This window comes from Oratosquilla oratoria, chromosome 29 (assembly GCF_046742065.1).
Source record: "Oratosquilla oratoria isolate Oo_2021 chromosome 29, ASM4674206v1, whole genome shotgun sequence".
Taxonomy (NCBI): domain Eukaryota; kingdom Metazoa; phylum Arthropoda; class Malacostraca; order Stomatopoda; family Squillidae; genus Oratosquilla; species Oratosquilla oratoria.
Window position 1 is genome coordinate 20,644,124 of NC_134805.1, and position 14,675 is coordinate 20,658,798.

The following is a 14,675-nucleotide window of genomic DNA, read 5'->3' on the forward strand; positions in this document are numbered from 1 at the left end:
TATATATATATATATATATAACATGAGGGAAACACATGAATGAGGAATCTGCATGCACATGCGAAGAGGTGACGTTATATAAGATACATGAAATGCTTATGGAATACAGATATGACACCTGTGCATAGGCGTAGTGCGTATGAAGTAGAGGGTAGTGGTTACATAGGGTTATATAACATAACAGTGCTCAGGACTGCGTAGGCCTAGCTACGCACGTAATTACCGTGTAGAACGGTTACGTTATGACTACACTGACTACATAAAACAATTACTATATAGGGAATAATTACTACATATACTATATAGGGAATAATTACTACATACATAGGGATTTATTGCAACATATACTACATAGGGAATAATTACTACACCCTACCACTCTCCCAAACTCGTCTTTCCCTTTCAGTTTAGTTTCATTCATTGCTAACACACACATCTTTCTTTTCACCAATATAATGCCAACCCCCTTATTATTCTCACCCGTTCCAAATCCAACTGGATCCATAGACCCCCATCCCTGGGGTTTAGGTTAGAATTTTCCACTTAGACAATTTATTTTGGGGGTTTTGTGGAAATGCAAACTCTCTCTTAACTCTCACGGATCGCATCTTTGAAATACGAATTTCTGATACGATTAAATATCATGGTACGGACCAAGATTGGCAGGTAAGTCTGTCTATCTTTGTACGAACTAGGTCTATCCTCGACGTATTCCGAACGTAGGATGCTCTCATACTCCTTTCCACTACTCTTCGCAGTAGAAAAATAGAGAGGGGAAATCCTGGTCCCCTCATTCCGTCCTAATTAGTCGCTTTCTCCAACGAGCATAAGAGTGCGGTAGTAGAACTATTTTCCCTTGCACAGGGACATCGAAAAAAGAAATAATGGAAACTTATGACTGGTAATGATAGATTCAAGGAGATAGCAGAAAAGACGGGCAATGATACTTAAAAGGCGGATTTTAATTTTTCCATAAGTAGATGTATTTTTACAACATGAATAATATGTAACGCTGGTCTGTATGGGTGCTCCTAGAAGGAAAAACTAAAATATTGGCTGCATACAATTAATCATGCAGTCAGTATTAGTCCAGCATGTAGCATGAAAATCGCACGTAGGAATACATATCGTAATCTTTTATTAGGTTATGTAATATATCATAATTTGGTTGTGATAGATTTAAAATCAGATACGTATATTTTTTCATCTATTTTGATGTACATTATAGTTCTAAACAATGTATTAAATTTAAACTTCCTTTTAATATACTTTTATATCTTGGGGACACTTTAGAGCTTTTAGAAAACGTGAGACCTTTGTTGTTTTCGCAGGTGTAGTACTCGTTTATTCCTTACATTATGTACGTCTATGTGATTTCGTAAAACTGCATTCAGGTATTAAAGATACCTGAAACAATATAACGATATATCGTGATTATTTCATTCCGAACAAAAGGAAACGCTGAGAGTGATCATGGCTGACCAAGTGGAGAAAATTAAAGAACCAGAAGAAGTAAAAGAAGAAGTGACATACGGATGTAAACATTATAAAAGGAAATGCAAACTTATTGTAAGTAAGGTCACGATTTTTATTTATTTAAGGTTGTTTACCATATGCCTTAGCTGTGATGAAGATTATTTAACATTTTTAGTGGGAATAGTTAAACATTGCACAATTTGTGCTCCAGGGTTATTTAGTAGCTATTTGTAGTATATATGTATGAAATCATGTTATACAGATGTAGATCTGTCATTGAGAAAATGTGGTACTGATAAGGAGACTATACAAAGCACATGTACCTACAGGCTTAGTCATGGGACAAACCAATGACAGGTATGGTATTAGGCTCTTAGACACCATCTTTTCCAGTTAGATCAGGAATATCTATGGATGAAATAATTACGTATGATGCAAGTTGTTTTAGGCAATACCAACAGAAGGCTCTTCCATATGGCTTTGTTCAGTCCAGAGAATTTTGATGAAGACCCCTTTGTTATTGTTGCTTGAGAGGTAAAATTCCAGAATCACAAAAGCATGCATTGTTCTAACCTAACCTAAACGGCCAAACCTAATCTAATAGAGCTTTTCCATAGAACAAAATATATTTTTGAGGTGCAAAAAGAAAGAAGTGAAGAATTGTGTACTTGATACTGGGAAGGAACTGTTTGTGAGTTTTGTGTGAAGCTAGTTTGACCTTCATGGGAATTTTCGTCAGTCTTCAGCTTGGGTGTTTATTTTCCGCTCTACCACAGTGATCTAAGGGCCTTACTTTAAAACCTTTCATAAACCCAAACAAATATTTTTTACTCCAGGAAAGAATCTTAGTAAATTTATTTAAGTGCACATCTACATGATATAGCATTAGAAAATTAGATATTAAATTTGTAAATTATAGTACATCAACATAATACATGCTTTTCTTGGCAGAAATCGATAACAGAAAAAGGTTGCTAAATGTGATACACTAATGAACAGAGCTGTGGCAATTGCTTGAGAGACCATCTTTGTTTTGATAGATGCGGAGGTCTAAGAAATTAAAGAATGATAAATTCACCTAACCTAACCTAACCTGCATTCAGTAATACAGTATCTATAATTCTAGAGGTCATCAGGATTGTCGTTGTCATTATCAGGGATGTTGATAGCCAGTTTTGGCATCCAGTCAGACTGCAGGATGTAGAGGGGTTTCATCGCTTAAAGAAAATATGTGTGGCATGGTGATGTCACTTGGAGTAGGAGAACACCTGGTACACAACATCAATGCCATTGTCAAATTGACATTGAGAAGACTGGACAAACAACAATATGATGTTTCAAAGATATAGTCACAGCTCCGTATATGTGTATATATATGTATGTAAATGTATATATATGTATATGTGTGTATATATATATATATATATATATATATATATATATATATGCAAGGGATATGTTCCTGAAGGAATCGCATGATGTGAAAATCGCATGATAGAGTGAACAGTTAATTTCTACTACTGCTTACTTGATGTTTTACATCATATTATTCTAAATAATCTGTGTAATTTGAAAAATTACTAGATTTGTTTACTTCGTGCCATTCCGAAATTGCATATTCTAAACACACAAATTGAGAATCCCTGTGTGTATGTGTGTGTGTGTGTGTATATATATATGTATATATATATATATATATATATATGTATATATATGTATGTATGTATTTACCTAGTTGTATTTTATGGGAAGAGAGCTATGCTTGTAGTGACCTACTTTTGTATCTTTCAGCATCCAGTTTGTTCTTAAAAACTTGTATAGTTTTAGCACGCACTGTTTCTTCATTCAGTTTATCTATCACTGTGTGGGAAGCTATTCTTTTTCAGATCTCTTCTGTAACTGTCCTTCTTAAGTTTCTTCATGTGTCCTCTTGTTTTTCCTCTGTCCCACTTTAGTAAGTTGTCTATATCAAGAATTTCCATTCCTTTCATAATTCTGTAGATGAGTAGCAAATCATCTCTTTCTCTTCTTTGTTCCAGGGTTGGTAGATTTAGTTTATCCAATCTTTGTCCATATGTCAAATTAGAGAGTGTTGGTGCCATCTTTGTTGTTGCTCTTTGATTTTTTTTCTAGTTTATGTTTTTTAGAACTAGGTGTCCATAGTGTTACAGCATATTCCAATTTTGGTCTTATCAGCATGTGTGTGTGTGTGTGTATAAATATATATATATATATATATATATATATATATATATATATATACATACATATATGGAAATAAGCTCCACCGCAAGGACTTGAACCTTTGCCTTAGCGACTGCTTATTATGAGGCAAAGACGATAGCCTGGAGCCAGCCAAGCCATACAAAAGGAATGACCTGATTCACAACCTGGTGGTTCCCTGACGGTACTAGGCCAGCTCAGTCTTTATTATGGTGAGCCATCCGACAATTTGTGTGTCATTTTGACAAATGGAAATAAGCTCCACTGCAAGGAGTCAAACCTTTGCCATAGCAACTGCTTATAATGAGGCAAAGACGATAGCCTTGAGCCAGCAGCCAGGCTGTACAAAAGGAATGACCTGATTTACAACCTGGTGGTTCTCAGATGGTTCTAGGCCATCTCATTCTCTATTCTAATTTCACCTAGTCTTTATTATGGCAAGCCATCTGACAAGTTGTGTGTCATTTTGACAAATGGAAATAAGCTCCACTGCAAGGACTCAAACCTTTGCCTTAGCGACAGCTGGCTCAAGGCTATCGTCTTTGCCTCATAATAAGCAGTCACTAAGGCATGCCCTTGCCCTCCACCCATCCCTCACCTCTCCAACACCCATTTGTATCCCCTTTAAAAATCTCTCAACTCCTTGTTGACAAAAGACCATCCCTGGGTCAGAAGCAGTGCATCAAGACATGGCACCTCCAAATTTAGGTCCGACAGTCAAAGCTGGTTTACCCCAATTGTTTTGTTTACATGTCCCTCCCTCCATGTCCCCTCACGAGTAAATAGAGAAGACAATGAGAAATCCCTTCAGGCTGCATCAATTTATTATCCATTCATAACCATTCTCCACTTAAAGCTATCTCCTGCCCTTTTGTTTCCCTGTTCAACAAATATTCCCCAGCTTCCCCTCAAGACCAATCCATCCATCTCTGCCTCCCACACTCTGGATGTCTTTCCCCATTTATTCTTTCCATATGCCGAGACTATCCCACTATTCTTTGATCAACCATGTCTGCCAGCTCTCTTCCCACCACAAATCTACCTCACCTCTTCATTCTTTACTCCAGCCAACCCACCATACTTCTTAACACTTCATCGCAAACATATTTAAATGTTTAAATTTCTGCTTCCCATGCATTACAAGTCTTTACCCCATATAATGTTGTAGACACAATCACTCCATATAGTCTTCTTATCGCTTCCATCCCTAGATACCTATTTCTCATGAAACCACTTACCTTCACCCCTCAATCCGTGATTTCCTGCTAAGTATTTAAAACTACCCACTTCCTCTTGTCTTTCTCCTTTAAGACTTACCTCTGACTCACTGCCACCCTCACCATTTATACATCTCATCACTTTAGTTTTACCCACATTTACTTTTATCTTTCTTCTGTTACATACTGTCCTGAACACTCTCATGTCTCAGACCCTGCTTTGACCCAGCCATATGTGCAGTCATCAGCAAACAACAACTGGCTTACCTTCCTCTTTCCTCCACAATCATTAACTATCTCCTATCCCCCATCCACCACCCTGGTATTTACTTCCAGCACTACCCCATCCATGCGATCATCATGGTGACATAACACAACCAGGGCACAACCCTAACTTCACCTCAAAGCACTTCATCAACAACATTAAAAAACTACATCCCTATCTTTTGCCAAATCTTCTTACATATGCCTTACTATGAAAATCCGAACCATGAACCTTCTATACTGTAGCAGGATTGGTGGTCAGTTTTAAAATGTTTGTTTTGTGGTCTGAATGTAAACATGTTTTTGTATAGATGAGTTGTTGTTGTTGTCGTTCCCTAGACTGTCTGTCCGAGCAGTCCCGTCTCCCCAAGGAATGCCATAGCCGAACTGGGTTTTCCCACAAATCCTTTATAGAGCGTATGTTGTGTTGTTTGCGTGCATGATTGTGTATAATGCAGTCTTCCATTATGTGTTGTATGGTATGGGGTGAAGTGTTACATCCTGGGCAGCTGTTCACAACGCGGTCATCCAGCCTCTTCTGGTAGCTTAGAAGTGCTGGGTGGTGACCGCACTGCAGTCTGGCCAGGTGGACTCTGTCCTTTCGTGGGAGAGAGGATTCAGAAGGGTGGATATCAGGGGGTCTGGCATGCAGCAGTGTGTTGTCTTTCAGTGTGTTAATGGAGCGGTGAGTGATATGATTATGAATATGTTTCCAGAGGCTGGTATTTGGTGGTTGTGGAGGAAGAGAAGAGAGTATCTGTGCGTGATAAAGGTCTTTGGGTGTTGTTTTAATGTTTCTTGGTGTGTGTGGGTGTTCTGCTATGTAGTGTAGCAGGTGTAATGTGTTTGTGGTGGCTGCGGCAAGTGTTTGTGTGCCTCTCATGTCAAGGTGGTCCTTGACTTTGAGGACTTTTGTTTCATGGTGTAAATGGTCTGTAGGTGTTGTATTTGTGCAGCCTGTAATTGTTTTTAGGGCTTTGTTTTGTATGATTTGAAGGGTGTTGTGGTGTGTCTCACTGAGATTAGGAGCCCATGCAGGACTCGCATAATTCAACACTGAGCGTATGCATTGTTTGTATATTGTTATATTAGTTTCTTTGTTTTGTCCAAATGTTGTTCCAGTGATTGACTTAAGTGCGTTAAGTCTGGGTGTGCATTTGTTTTTTATGTTTGTGATGTGTTGTTTGAAAGACATGGATGTATCGTATGTTACACCAAGAATTTTCGGTGTGTTTGTGTGTGGTATTAGAGTGTTGTTGATGTAGAGATGAGGTATGTATTTGTGTTCTTTTGTCCAGTTGGTGAGAAGTGTTGCTGTAGATTTGGTTGGAGTTATTTTGAGTCTGTTTGTGATGAACCATGTGTTGAGTGTGTCAAGGTATGGCTGGATTATTTCTGCAGCTTTGTCTGTGTTACGATGTGTGCATGTGATTGTTATGTCGTCTGCGTAGGAAGAGATTTGTATTTCTGAGGTGTCTGGTGTGGGTAAGTCATGCATGTATAGATTAAATAGTGTGGGGGATAGAACCGAGCCCTGTGGTACTCCGTTCTTAATGTTTCTGATGTGCAATGATTGGCCATTATGTGACACGTAAGCATTCCTACCTGCCAGATAATTGGCCAGCCATCTTTTGGTGTTATTGTGCATGTCTGTGTTATATATTTTATTTGTTAGGTTGTGGCGGGGGATAGCATCAAAAGCTTTACTAATGTCTAATGTTATAAGAAGTGTTCTTTGGTGGGGCCTATCTGAATTGATGCCATCTAAAATTCTTTGTGTGAGGTTTGTCAGAAGAGTGTTTGTGGAGTGTAGTGGCCTAAAACCGTGTTGTGAGTCTGCAAGGGGAATATGTGGTGTGACAAGTTTAAGTATTAGGCGTTCAATGACTTTAGAGGGGGTGCAGAGAAGTGTGATTGGATGGTGCGATGTTGGGATTGTTGGGTCTTTGTTCGGTTTTGGAATGGTGATTATTTGACCATGCTTCCAGATGTCGGGTATAGTGTTGTGTGAATAGCTGTAGTTTGCAATGTTTGTGAGTGCGTGTATACCTTGTGGTCCAATGTGTTTTAGGTGGATGCTGCTTATGTTATCAGGGCCACAGGCAGATGAGTGCTTGAGACTATGTATTATGAGTTTTGTCTGACTGTCTATGAAGGGTATATAGTCTGAGTCTGTGGGAAAGTCTTTCTTACGTCGAATGGTGCGTCGGTCGTCAGGGTGAGAAGTGAGATGGCTTGTCTGTGCAAAATGATGTATGAGTGCGTTTGCTTGTTGTCTGTTTGAGGGTAGATTATCTGTTGTTGTGATTATTGCTGCGTGAGAGCGTGTAGTGTTACTGTTGGATAGTGTAATGCTGTTGAGTGTTTTGTACAATTTGCTGGTGTTTGTTTTGTGATCAAGTGTATTGATAAAGTTTTGCCAATTTTGTGTTTTTTGTTCATGTATTTTATTGGCAATCACAGTGTTTAGTGTTTGTATTTGGTTTGCTATGTTTTGAGGGATAGGTGTGGGGGTACCGTGTTTAAGTGTGTCACGTTGTCTGATGAGGCTTTGGATTTCTGGTGTGAAGTTGGGGTTGTGTGATTTTCTGTTGCCTCTAGGGATGTATCTCTTGTCTGCATTTTGTATGATTGTATTAAAAGTGTGCACAGCATTGTTTATGTTTGTGATTGGTGTACTGTTAAGTGTTTCAAAATGTTGTTCTGTCTCTTCAGTAAAAGCTTCCCAGTTAGCTCTCTTGTAATTGGTGTAAGTGTGTCTGTGGCCGACTGGGGTGCATCTTGTTTTGGTGGTGATGATGATTGGAAGGTGGTCAGAGCCAAGGGTTCCGACCACTCTCCATGATGTTGTTGGGGTTAGGCAGGGGGAGCAAAAGGTGATATCAGGAGAGGAGGGAGTGTAGAGGGCTTGGTGTGGGATATGTGTATGATTATGTGTGTTGTTCATGATAGTCAATGAGTCAAACTGAGTCTGTATATCAAGCCCTCTGTCTGTGTCAGGGTTGTCGACATACCAGGCAGACGACTTGGCGTTGAAGTCTCCACCCATGATCAGGTTGGGGATTGAGGCTAGTAGGCTAAAATGAGGCCTGAAGGTGTCTGGAACTGTGGGGGATGATTGGGGGGGAATGTACATGTTAACTATTGTCAGTGTTGATTTGTTGCCTGTGCGGATTCGAATGGATTGGATTTCTGTTGTGTTATCTGTGGTAGGGAGGAGAATTTTGGTTGTGGCACTTGTGTCCACAAAACAGATGGAGTGGTGGATCAGGGTGATGAGTCCACCGCCATAGCTGTCAGTCCGGTCTTGTCTGATGGTGGTGTAATTATGAAATGATGGTGTTTTGTGTGAGTGTCTTAGTTTTGTTTCTTGTAAAATCGCAATGTGTATGTTGTGTTGTTTAAGAAAGTGTTCAAATTCATGTTTTTTCGTGTTAATACCGTCAATGTTGTGTTGTAATATGTTGATGTTGTGTGTTTTGTATGTGTTGTATGTTGCCGTTTGGGGTTGAGGTTGGGGTGGTAGTGGGGAAGGTGTAGGATCTGGGTCAGAGGGGGGGAAAGGAGAGATCGGGGACAAAGGAAGGGGAGTACTAATCGGGGATGAGTTGTGTGATGCAGGTTTTTGTAGATATTGGAAGTCTGTGCTGCTACTGTAATGGTTTTGTTTCATTCAGTTGGTTGAATAGAACTGTGTACCTGTCATTTTTATATGTTCTCCAGGGAGGATTTTGGTTTCTGTATGCATATGTTCAAGTGGTGTGGTTTTGGTGCATCCTATTATTATTTGTAGTGCTTTGTTTTGTGTAGTTTGAAGTAGTAAGACAAAAAGGAAGGAGAAGAATATAATGAGAAATAGGAAGAGAATAAGTACTCTAGGGAAAAAGATGCCAGTTGTCTCTTTATGGGAAAAAGTGACGGGATGGAGGATACTAAAAGTTGATGCAAGATGTTGGGTGCAGTCTAAAGACCATGTGCCAGCACCTGCATCTCCAGATGGAGGTAAGGGTGTTCATAGGTTTTGAAGATGCGCAGTAGGAAGGTGTCCATTTTGGAGTATCATCACTGGCAGGTACCCATAATTTGTCCTTTCAGTGTGAAAAAGAATTACAAAACAAGAAAATATAGTTATGTCTGTTTGCATTAGCAATTATATTTGTTCATTAACAAATCTCCCAATTAGTGAAATGATTTTGGTTTTTCAGAGTCCTTGCTGTGAGAAGAACTACATTTGTCGATTTTGCCATGACGAAGGCGAAAATCACCAGCTGGATCGCCCAAATATTGTAGAAATTGAATGTCTAGTATGTTCAAAAAGACAAGATCTTGCAAACAAGTGCAGTAACCCAGAATGTGAAGTGATATTTGGTGAGGTAAGTCTTTATGACATATATTTTATATATCTTATGTTTTTAGTGTTTTTGTTAACTATATTGCTATTTTTATGATAAATTCATGGTCAGCAGCCATATCTCCATGAAATTGTTTTGGACTTTTGTCTGTGTTGTATTATTGTGGGTTGGTTTATATGTCACCAGTTGGTGAGAGGAAGAGAAGGGGACCAGTCACTGATTGTCAGCTGTGTAAAAAAAATAATTCTATATACCAAAAGTTTTTTCCCCGTTACCAGGGAGGTAGCCAAGTCAAAGACACATACCTACTCCCACCCATTTCACTCCCATCCACCAGTCTTTCCTCCCTCTCATCATACCCTCTAATGGATGACAGTGTCACGTGACTACCTCTAACCTTAAAGCAATTAGTTAGTAAATAAAGGATCTAGGAGGACAACAGATCTTGCCTCATCCCATAAAGGTGGAGTGACAATAAACGGATATAAATTTCATTTCCTTCTTCACACTTCCTTCTGTAAATATATCTTATCCCCTTTCAGTTAGGAAAAATCATCATCCCACATATTAGTAGGTAATTTTCTCTATACCTATATTGAATAAACCTAACAGTACAGAACTAAATGAATGCATTTATCTTTGCATCTCAAATCAAGTCCATTCTTATCATATGAGGTAATTATTCAATGTTTCCACTGCTACTCAGTTGAGCTACTGCCTCTACATCAACATAGTCATCATATTACATTCCATGCAACTAAAACACCAATTCCTATTATCATCACGGTTCTACAAACACGCACAAATTATACAATCTCTATCTAACCACCTCAAACAAGTTCTGCTCCTATAAACACATGAAAATTGGATCCTTGCTAATCATCTTAAATAACATACATCCTACCAAGATATGCAGTCATAACTTACCAGAAATCATTGCTCTCTCCCTCCTGTGTGTTTTCCATTATATCTATTCCCGTTATTCCTCCCATTTATTCTTTTCCCAATTATTACTTCCCCCAGCAAAAGGACTAAGCGTCCATCTCCAAATTCACGCAGCAGAGAAAGAGAGGGAACAAAGCACCCTTTGTTTTGGATTTGAGTTGGCACCACGGTTCCAACAATCTTGGCATCATCTTAACGGTACATTTAATATCGTCAAATACACACCGTACATGGGTCATACACCAAAAGCATCTACAATACGTATTTCTATAAATTCTTACATAACTAGAGCACCGTGGATCTCAAAAGTATAAACGTATCTCTAGATACATTTTATCTAAAACACTTTAATATCAGAACGTGAATTCGCGTCTGTATGTAAACAATAGCTAGCTAGGCACTGCTCCTGGTCCGAGAGCATCGCAAAAATAGAGAATGTAATTAGCACCAGGGGGTGACTATGGTAACAACAGGTATCTCTCTATCCTGCCTGCTGCCCTTGGTCAGAAGCAATGTAGCAAGGCACAGTAGATCCACAGCAAAGGCCGCTTCACTTAATTGATGACTCCCTCTGTCCCCTCATGCAGAAAAAGAGTAGACAGGGAGCTGTGATTGTATATAGATGATACTGTTATGCAGGAAAGGGATTTCTCCTCTTCTTTTTTTTCTACAAGAGGGGAAAGAGAGGGTGGGTCGCCGAAAAAAATGGAGGAAAGATCATTGATGCTGATAGAGATATAGAGTTCAGTCCAAAGATTTAGTGCTACCCCTCAGTGCTGTACCTCCATACATAGGTGAGGATATTGATGTGATTTAAAAATGAACAGTGAGGAATTAATCTCTGCACATTAACCTCTTCACTCCGGGGCACATCGCATGTCTGGCAGCATTAGCTGCCCGACGTGCAATGTTGCATCATAATAATCGCATTATAAAAAATAAAGTCAGTGCTCAATCGTTAGGTCTCTTTCACCCGTGAATTTTGATAACCATAGAAAATATGATGAAGCCAGTTTAGAGAGAATGGAGGTTACGACTACAATAAATATAATCAAGACGCCGACGTCGGCATCATCACGTACCTACTTGCTCCTTATGACACCTACGTAGGCGTCACCGTATGGAAGTGGTTAAGGTTGCTAAACAAGCTCCTCAGAACAGACCAGACTCAAGACTCCATCAATCCCCTCCACACATAAGCCTCACAACCCCCCCCCCACACACACACACACATGAAGTAAGAACAGCATTGGCACACTTGTGTTTGAGATACCATCCATCATGGAAACTGTATTAACACAGGAATAGTCACATATTCAAACTGCCCTAGATACAACAATGCCCCACACTTAACAGTCTGTAGACAGCAACACAGTATTTCCTGAGTGCTTTATGAGCCTGGCCAGAGGCTGTTGCTGGGAACTAAGGGAACCTGGGAACTAAGAGTCTTCTTCAAGAGAGACCTGGGGCAACAGGCTGACTGTCTCTGCAATGTCTGTCTCACAAGATTATTGTGTACAGGCAGCTTTAACATTAAGTAATTCATTACTATATTTCCTAGCATATAATGACTTAACAGTATTAGCCCAGCATTACATCTACAAGCTAGCAGTCAGAAACACTCAAATTTATATTTACCAAAAGAATTATGGCTTCATAATTTTTCCCAATTTATTGGAGTGTGGTGCATTTTAGGTGAACCCAAGATTTGGAGATGTTGCACTGGAGAGATGTGTATATGTGATGGGTCTTGTGCATTTAGGGTATGTGTAGGAGGCCCCCGGGTGTGCCCTTCTCTAGTAGAAGATGTGAAAGGATGGGCACCAAACAACAACAATGACAACAAAACTCCAATAATTTTTAGGCAGCTTCCAAATCTTGTTGAGTAAGGGTCTTTATTGACTTTTTCTGGGAACAGATTGTGTTGAAGGTGTTAGTTGTTTATCCATGTACCATAGGGTACTTTGGGAAAAAGCTGAGTTAGTCTCTCATCTAATCTGATCTGCATTCACTGCCCAAAGGTAACAAAGGGTTCTTCTAGAACATGGTACATGTTTTCTCATTTTGGAGTTTCTGAACCACAATGCCACCATAAAAAAAATTCACCTTTGCTTGGGGTGCAGCCCTGACAGGTGCCACTTGATCTCAGGACTGAGATGCTTGGGTTCTGCTGGTGGCTTTTGATGGCTTTGTAGATGCCTTGGGGTTCCTAGAAAGGGAACCCAGAGGCTTCAAATTGAGGAGAGGGGAAATAAAATCTTAGATATAAATAAGTCAGCTGGGACTGTATGTTACTTTATTTGTATACTTAGAATCTTATTTTTCTCATTTTAGTATTTTTGTGAAATGTGCCGGCTTTATGACGACGAAGACAAGAAACAGTACCATTGCCAAGGCTGCGGCTTGTGTCGGGTCGGTGGACGAGACAAATTCTTCCACTGCACTCAATGTGAAATGTGTTTGCCAATCAATCTTAGAGATAATCACAAGGTAAGAATACTGAAGTTTTGTAAAATAGAATGTTTCTCATATCTCATGAATTTCTTAATAGATAAGATAATTTCTTTGGGTGTAGATCCTGGAGGATGAGTTTTGAATCACCCCTACAGTCGGGTTCAGGAAAGGGATCTCTTGTATAATCATCCCAATCAACTATTGTATTAACCCTTTGGCCACTTAATTGGGGCAGACAATTATTCCTCAATGATTCCCATTTTCCTCCTGAAAAACAAAATTGTCAAATGTGCTGTCCTTGGGTAATAAATGTGAATTTTATGAATATGGCACTAATTTTCATGTAAAGTAAGGAGAAATTGAGAGTTTCATGGATCTTGTGTATATATATGATGGCTAGGATGGTGCCCCTTACAGAGGACTTTGTAGTGTGGAATTTAATGAACCTTGCCCTTGGCAGGGTTCGAGCGGCCATTTCCTCAACCTTTGCTGCAAGTAATCATGCCCTGACCCGCTTGGCCAGCGAGCTTCCATATATATATATATATATCTATATACATATACAATGGTCGCCATAGGTTTAGATGTGATAATGCTGACGTCAATACTTATGCCACAAATTGGGTCCCTCACTCTCAATATCCCGATTGAGCCAGATATTTTTTCGTATGCCTGGTAGCGAGACCAAGGTTGGCTACCACCAGAGCATGCAGTGTTTCCAGGCTTGGTGCTGTTTGAGGTTCAACAGGGGGGAGGATTATGTTTCTGGAGCTCCACGCTTTGCCTTTGATTTTACATAAATTTTCAGTGGTTTGGCACCTGTGTTGCTGGCTTTGGGTAGCGGACGTGAAATGGAACGTGACAAGATTCCTGCTATAGTGGCCCTGTTTAAGGCAGGGCATTCTGTGAAGGAAATCTCTGAAAATACAGGAGTTACAATGCATTCAGTGCAACACTGGTTGTTATGTTTCAAGAATGGTGGGGGCATCACTATCTACCCCATGTCATCGCTGTGGCAAACCTAGGAAACTCAAGCCACGCACTTTAAATGTTGTTAAGCATGAGATAGACAAATCTCCTCATAAATTTGCTAAACAAATTCAGCACAGGGAAAGGTGAAAATGGAAATATATACTCAAAGAAGTGGTACAAGACTGTATTAAGAGGGTTTGTGACTGCATAATGGAGCGACATTTGCAGTACAGTAAAGTATCATATTTTCTCTATGATTAGAGATTTCCTCTAACATAGACAAAATGATGTGAAGCTCTGGTCCATAGGGGCACCCCATATAGTCCCTAAAGTATTGATTGCATACTACTGCACAGTTTATATCACACTAACTTGCAGCCAATACCCCAGATAGGTAACAACACAATATACATTACACAATGTAAACCCTGTTCAAGCCATGGCATTCCTCAGGGAGCTAGGACTGCTCAACCAGACAATGTAGAGAACAACAACAACAACAACAGCCACCCTCCACACATTCCACACCCATACACACTCATTTGTTTTGTTTTTAAAAGATCTCTTAGCTCTGTTGATGAAGGGCCAACCCTGCCTCCAACCCACACACAACCAGGTACCAACCAGGATAAAAGGATAAATGACACCATCCTCCTCTCAATACACAAGGGGTTAAATATAATAAAAGTCTGAAGGAAAGTAGGATGGGAGGGAAGAAGTTAGGATTGATACCCAATTCATTATACACCTCAGCTCGTATGTTCATGGTGAT

General features: G+C 39.6%; 1 protein-coding gene across 3 annotated transcripts in view; it reads left to right on the top strand.

Moving 5' to 3' along the window:
* The first annotated feature begins 1,288 nt into the window (after positions 1–1,288).
* LOC143040644 (RING finger and CHY zinc finger domain-containing protein 1-like) overlaps positions 1,289–14,675 on the top strand; it is a 29,481-nt gene continuing 16,094 nt past the window's right edge. Inside the window, exons 1-4 of one of the 3 annotated variants that reach the window (XM_076211863.1) lie at positions 1,289–1,307; positions 1,456–1,569; positions 9,386–9,553; positions 12,812–12,967. In XM_076211863.1, the coding sequence (XP_076067978.1) occupies positions 1,474–1,569; positions 9,386–9,553; positions 12,812–12,967 (420 nt within the window). In that variant the 5' untranslated portion in view covers positions 1,289–1,307; positions 1,456–1,473. The other 2 variants (XM_076211862.1, XM_076211861.1) reach the window with 2 other exon arrangements.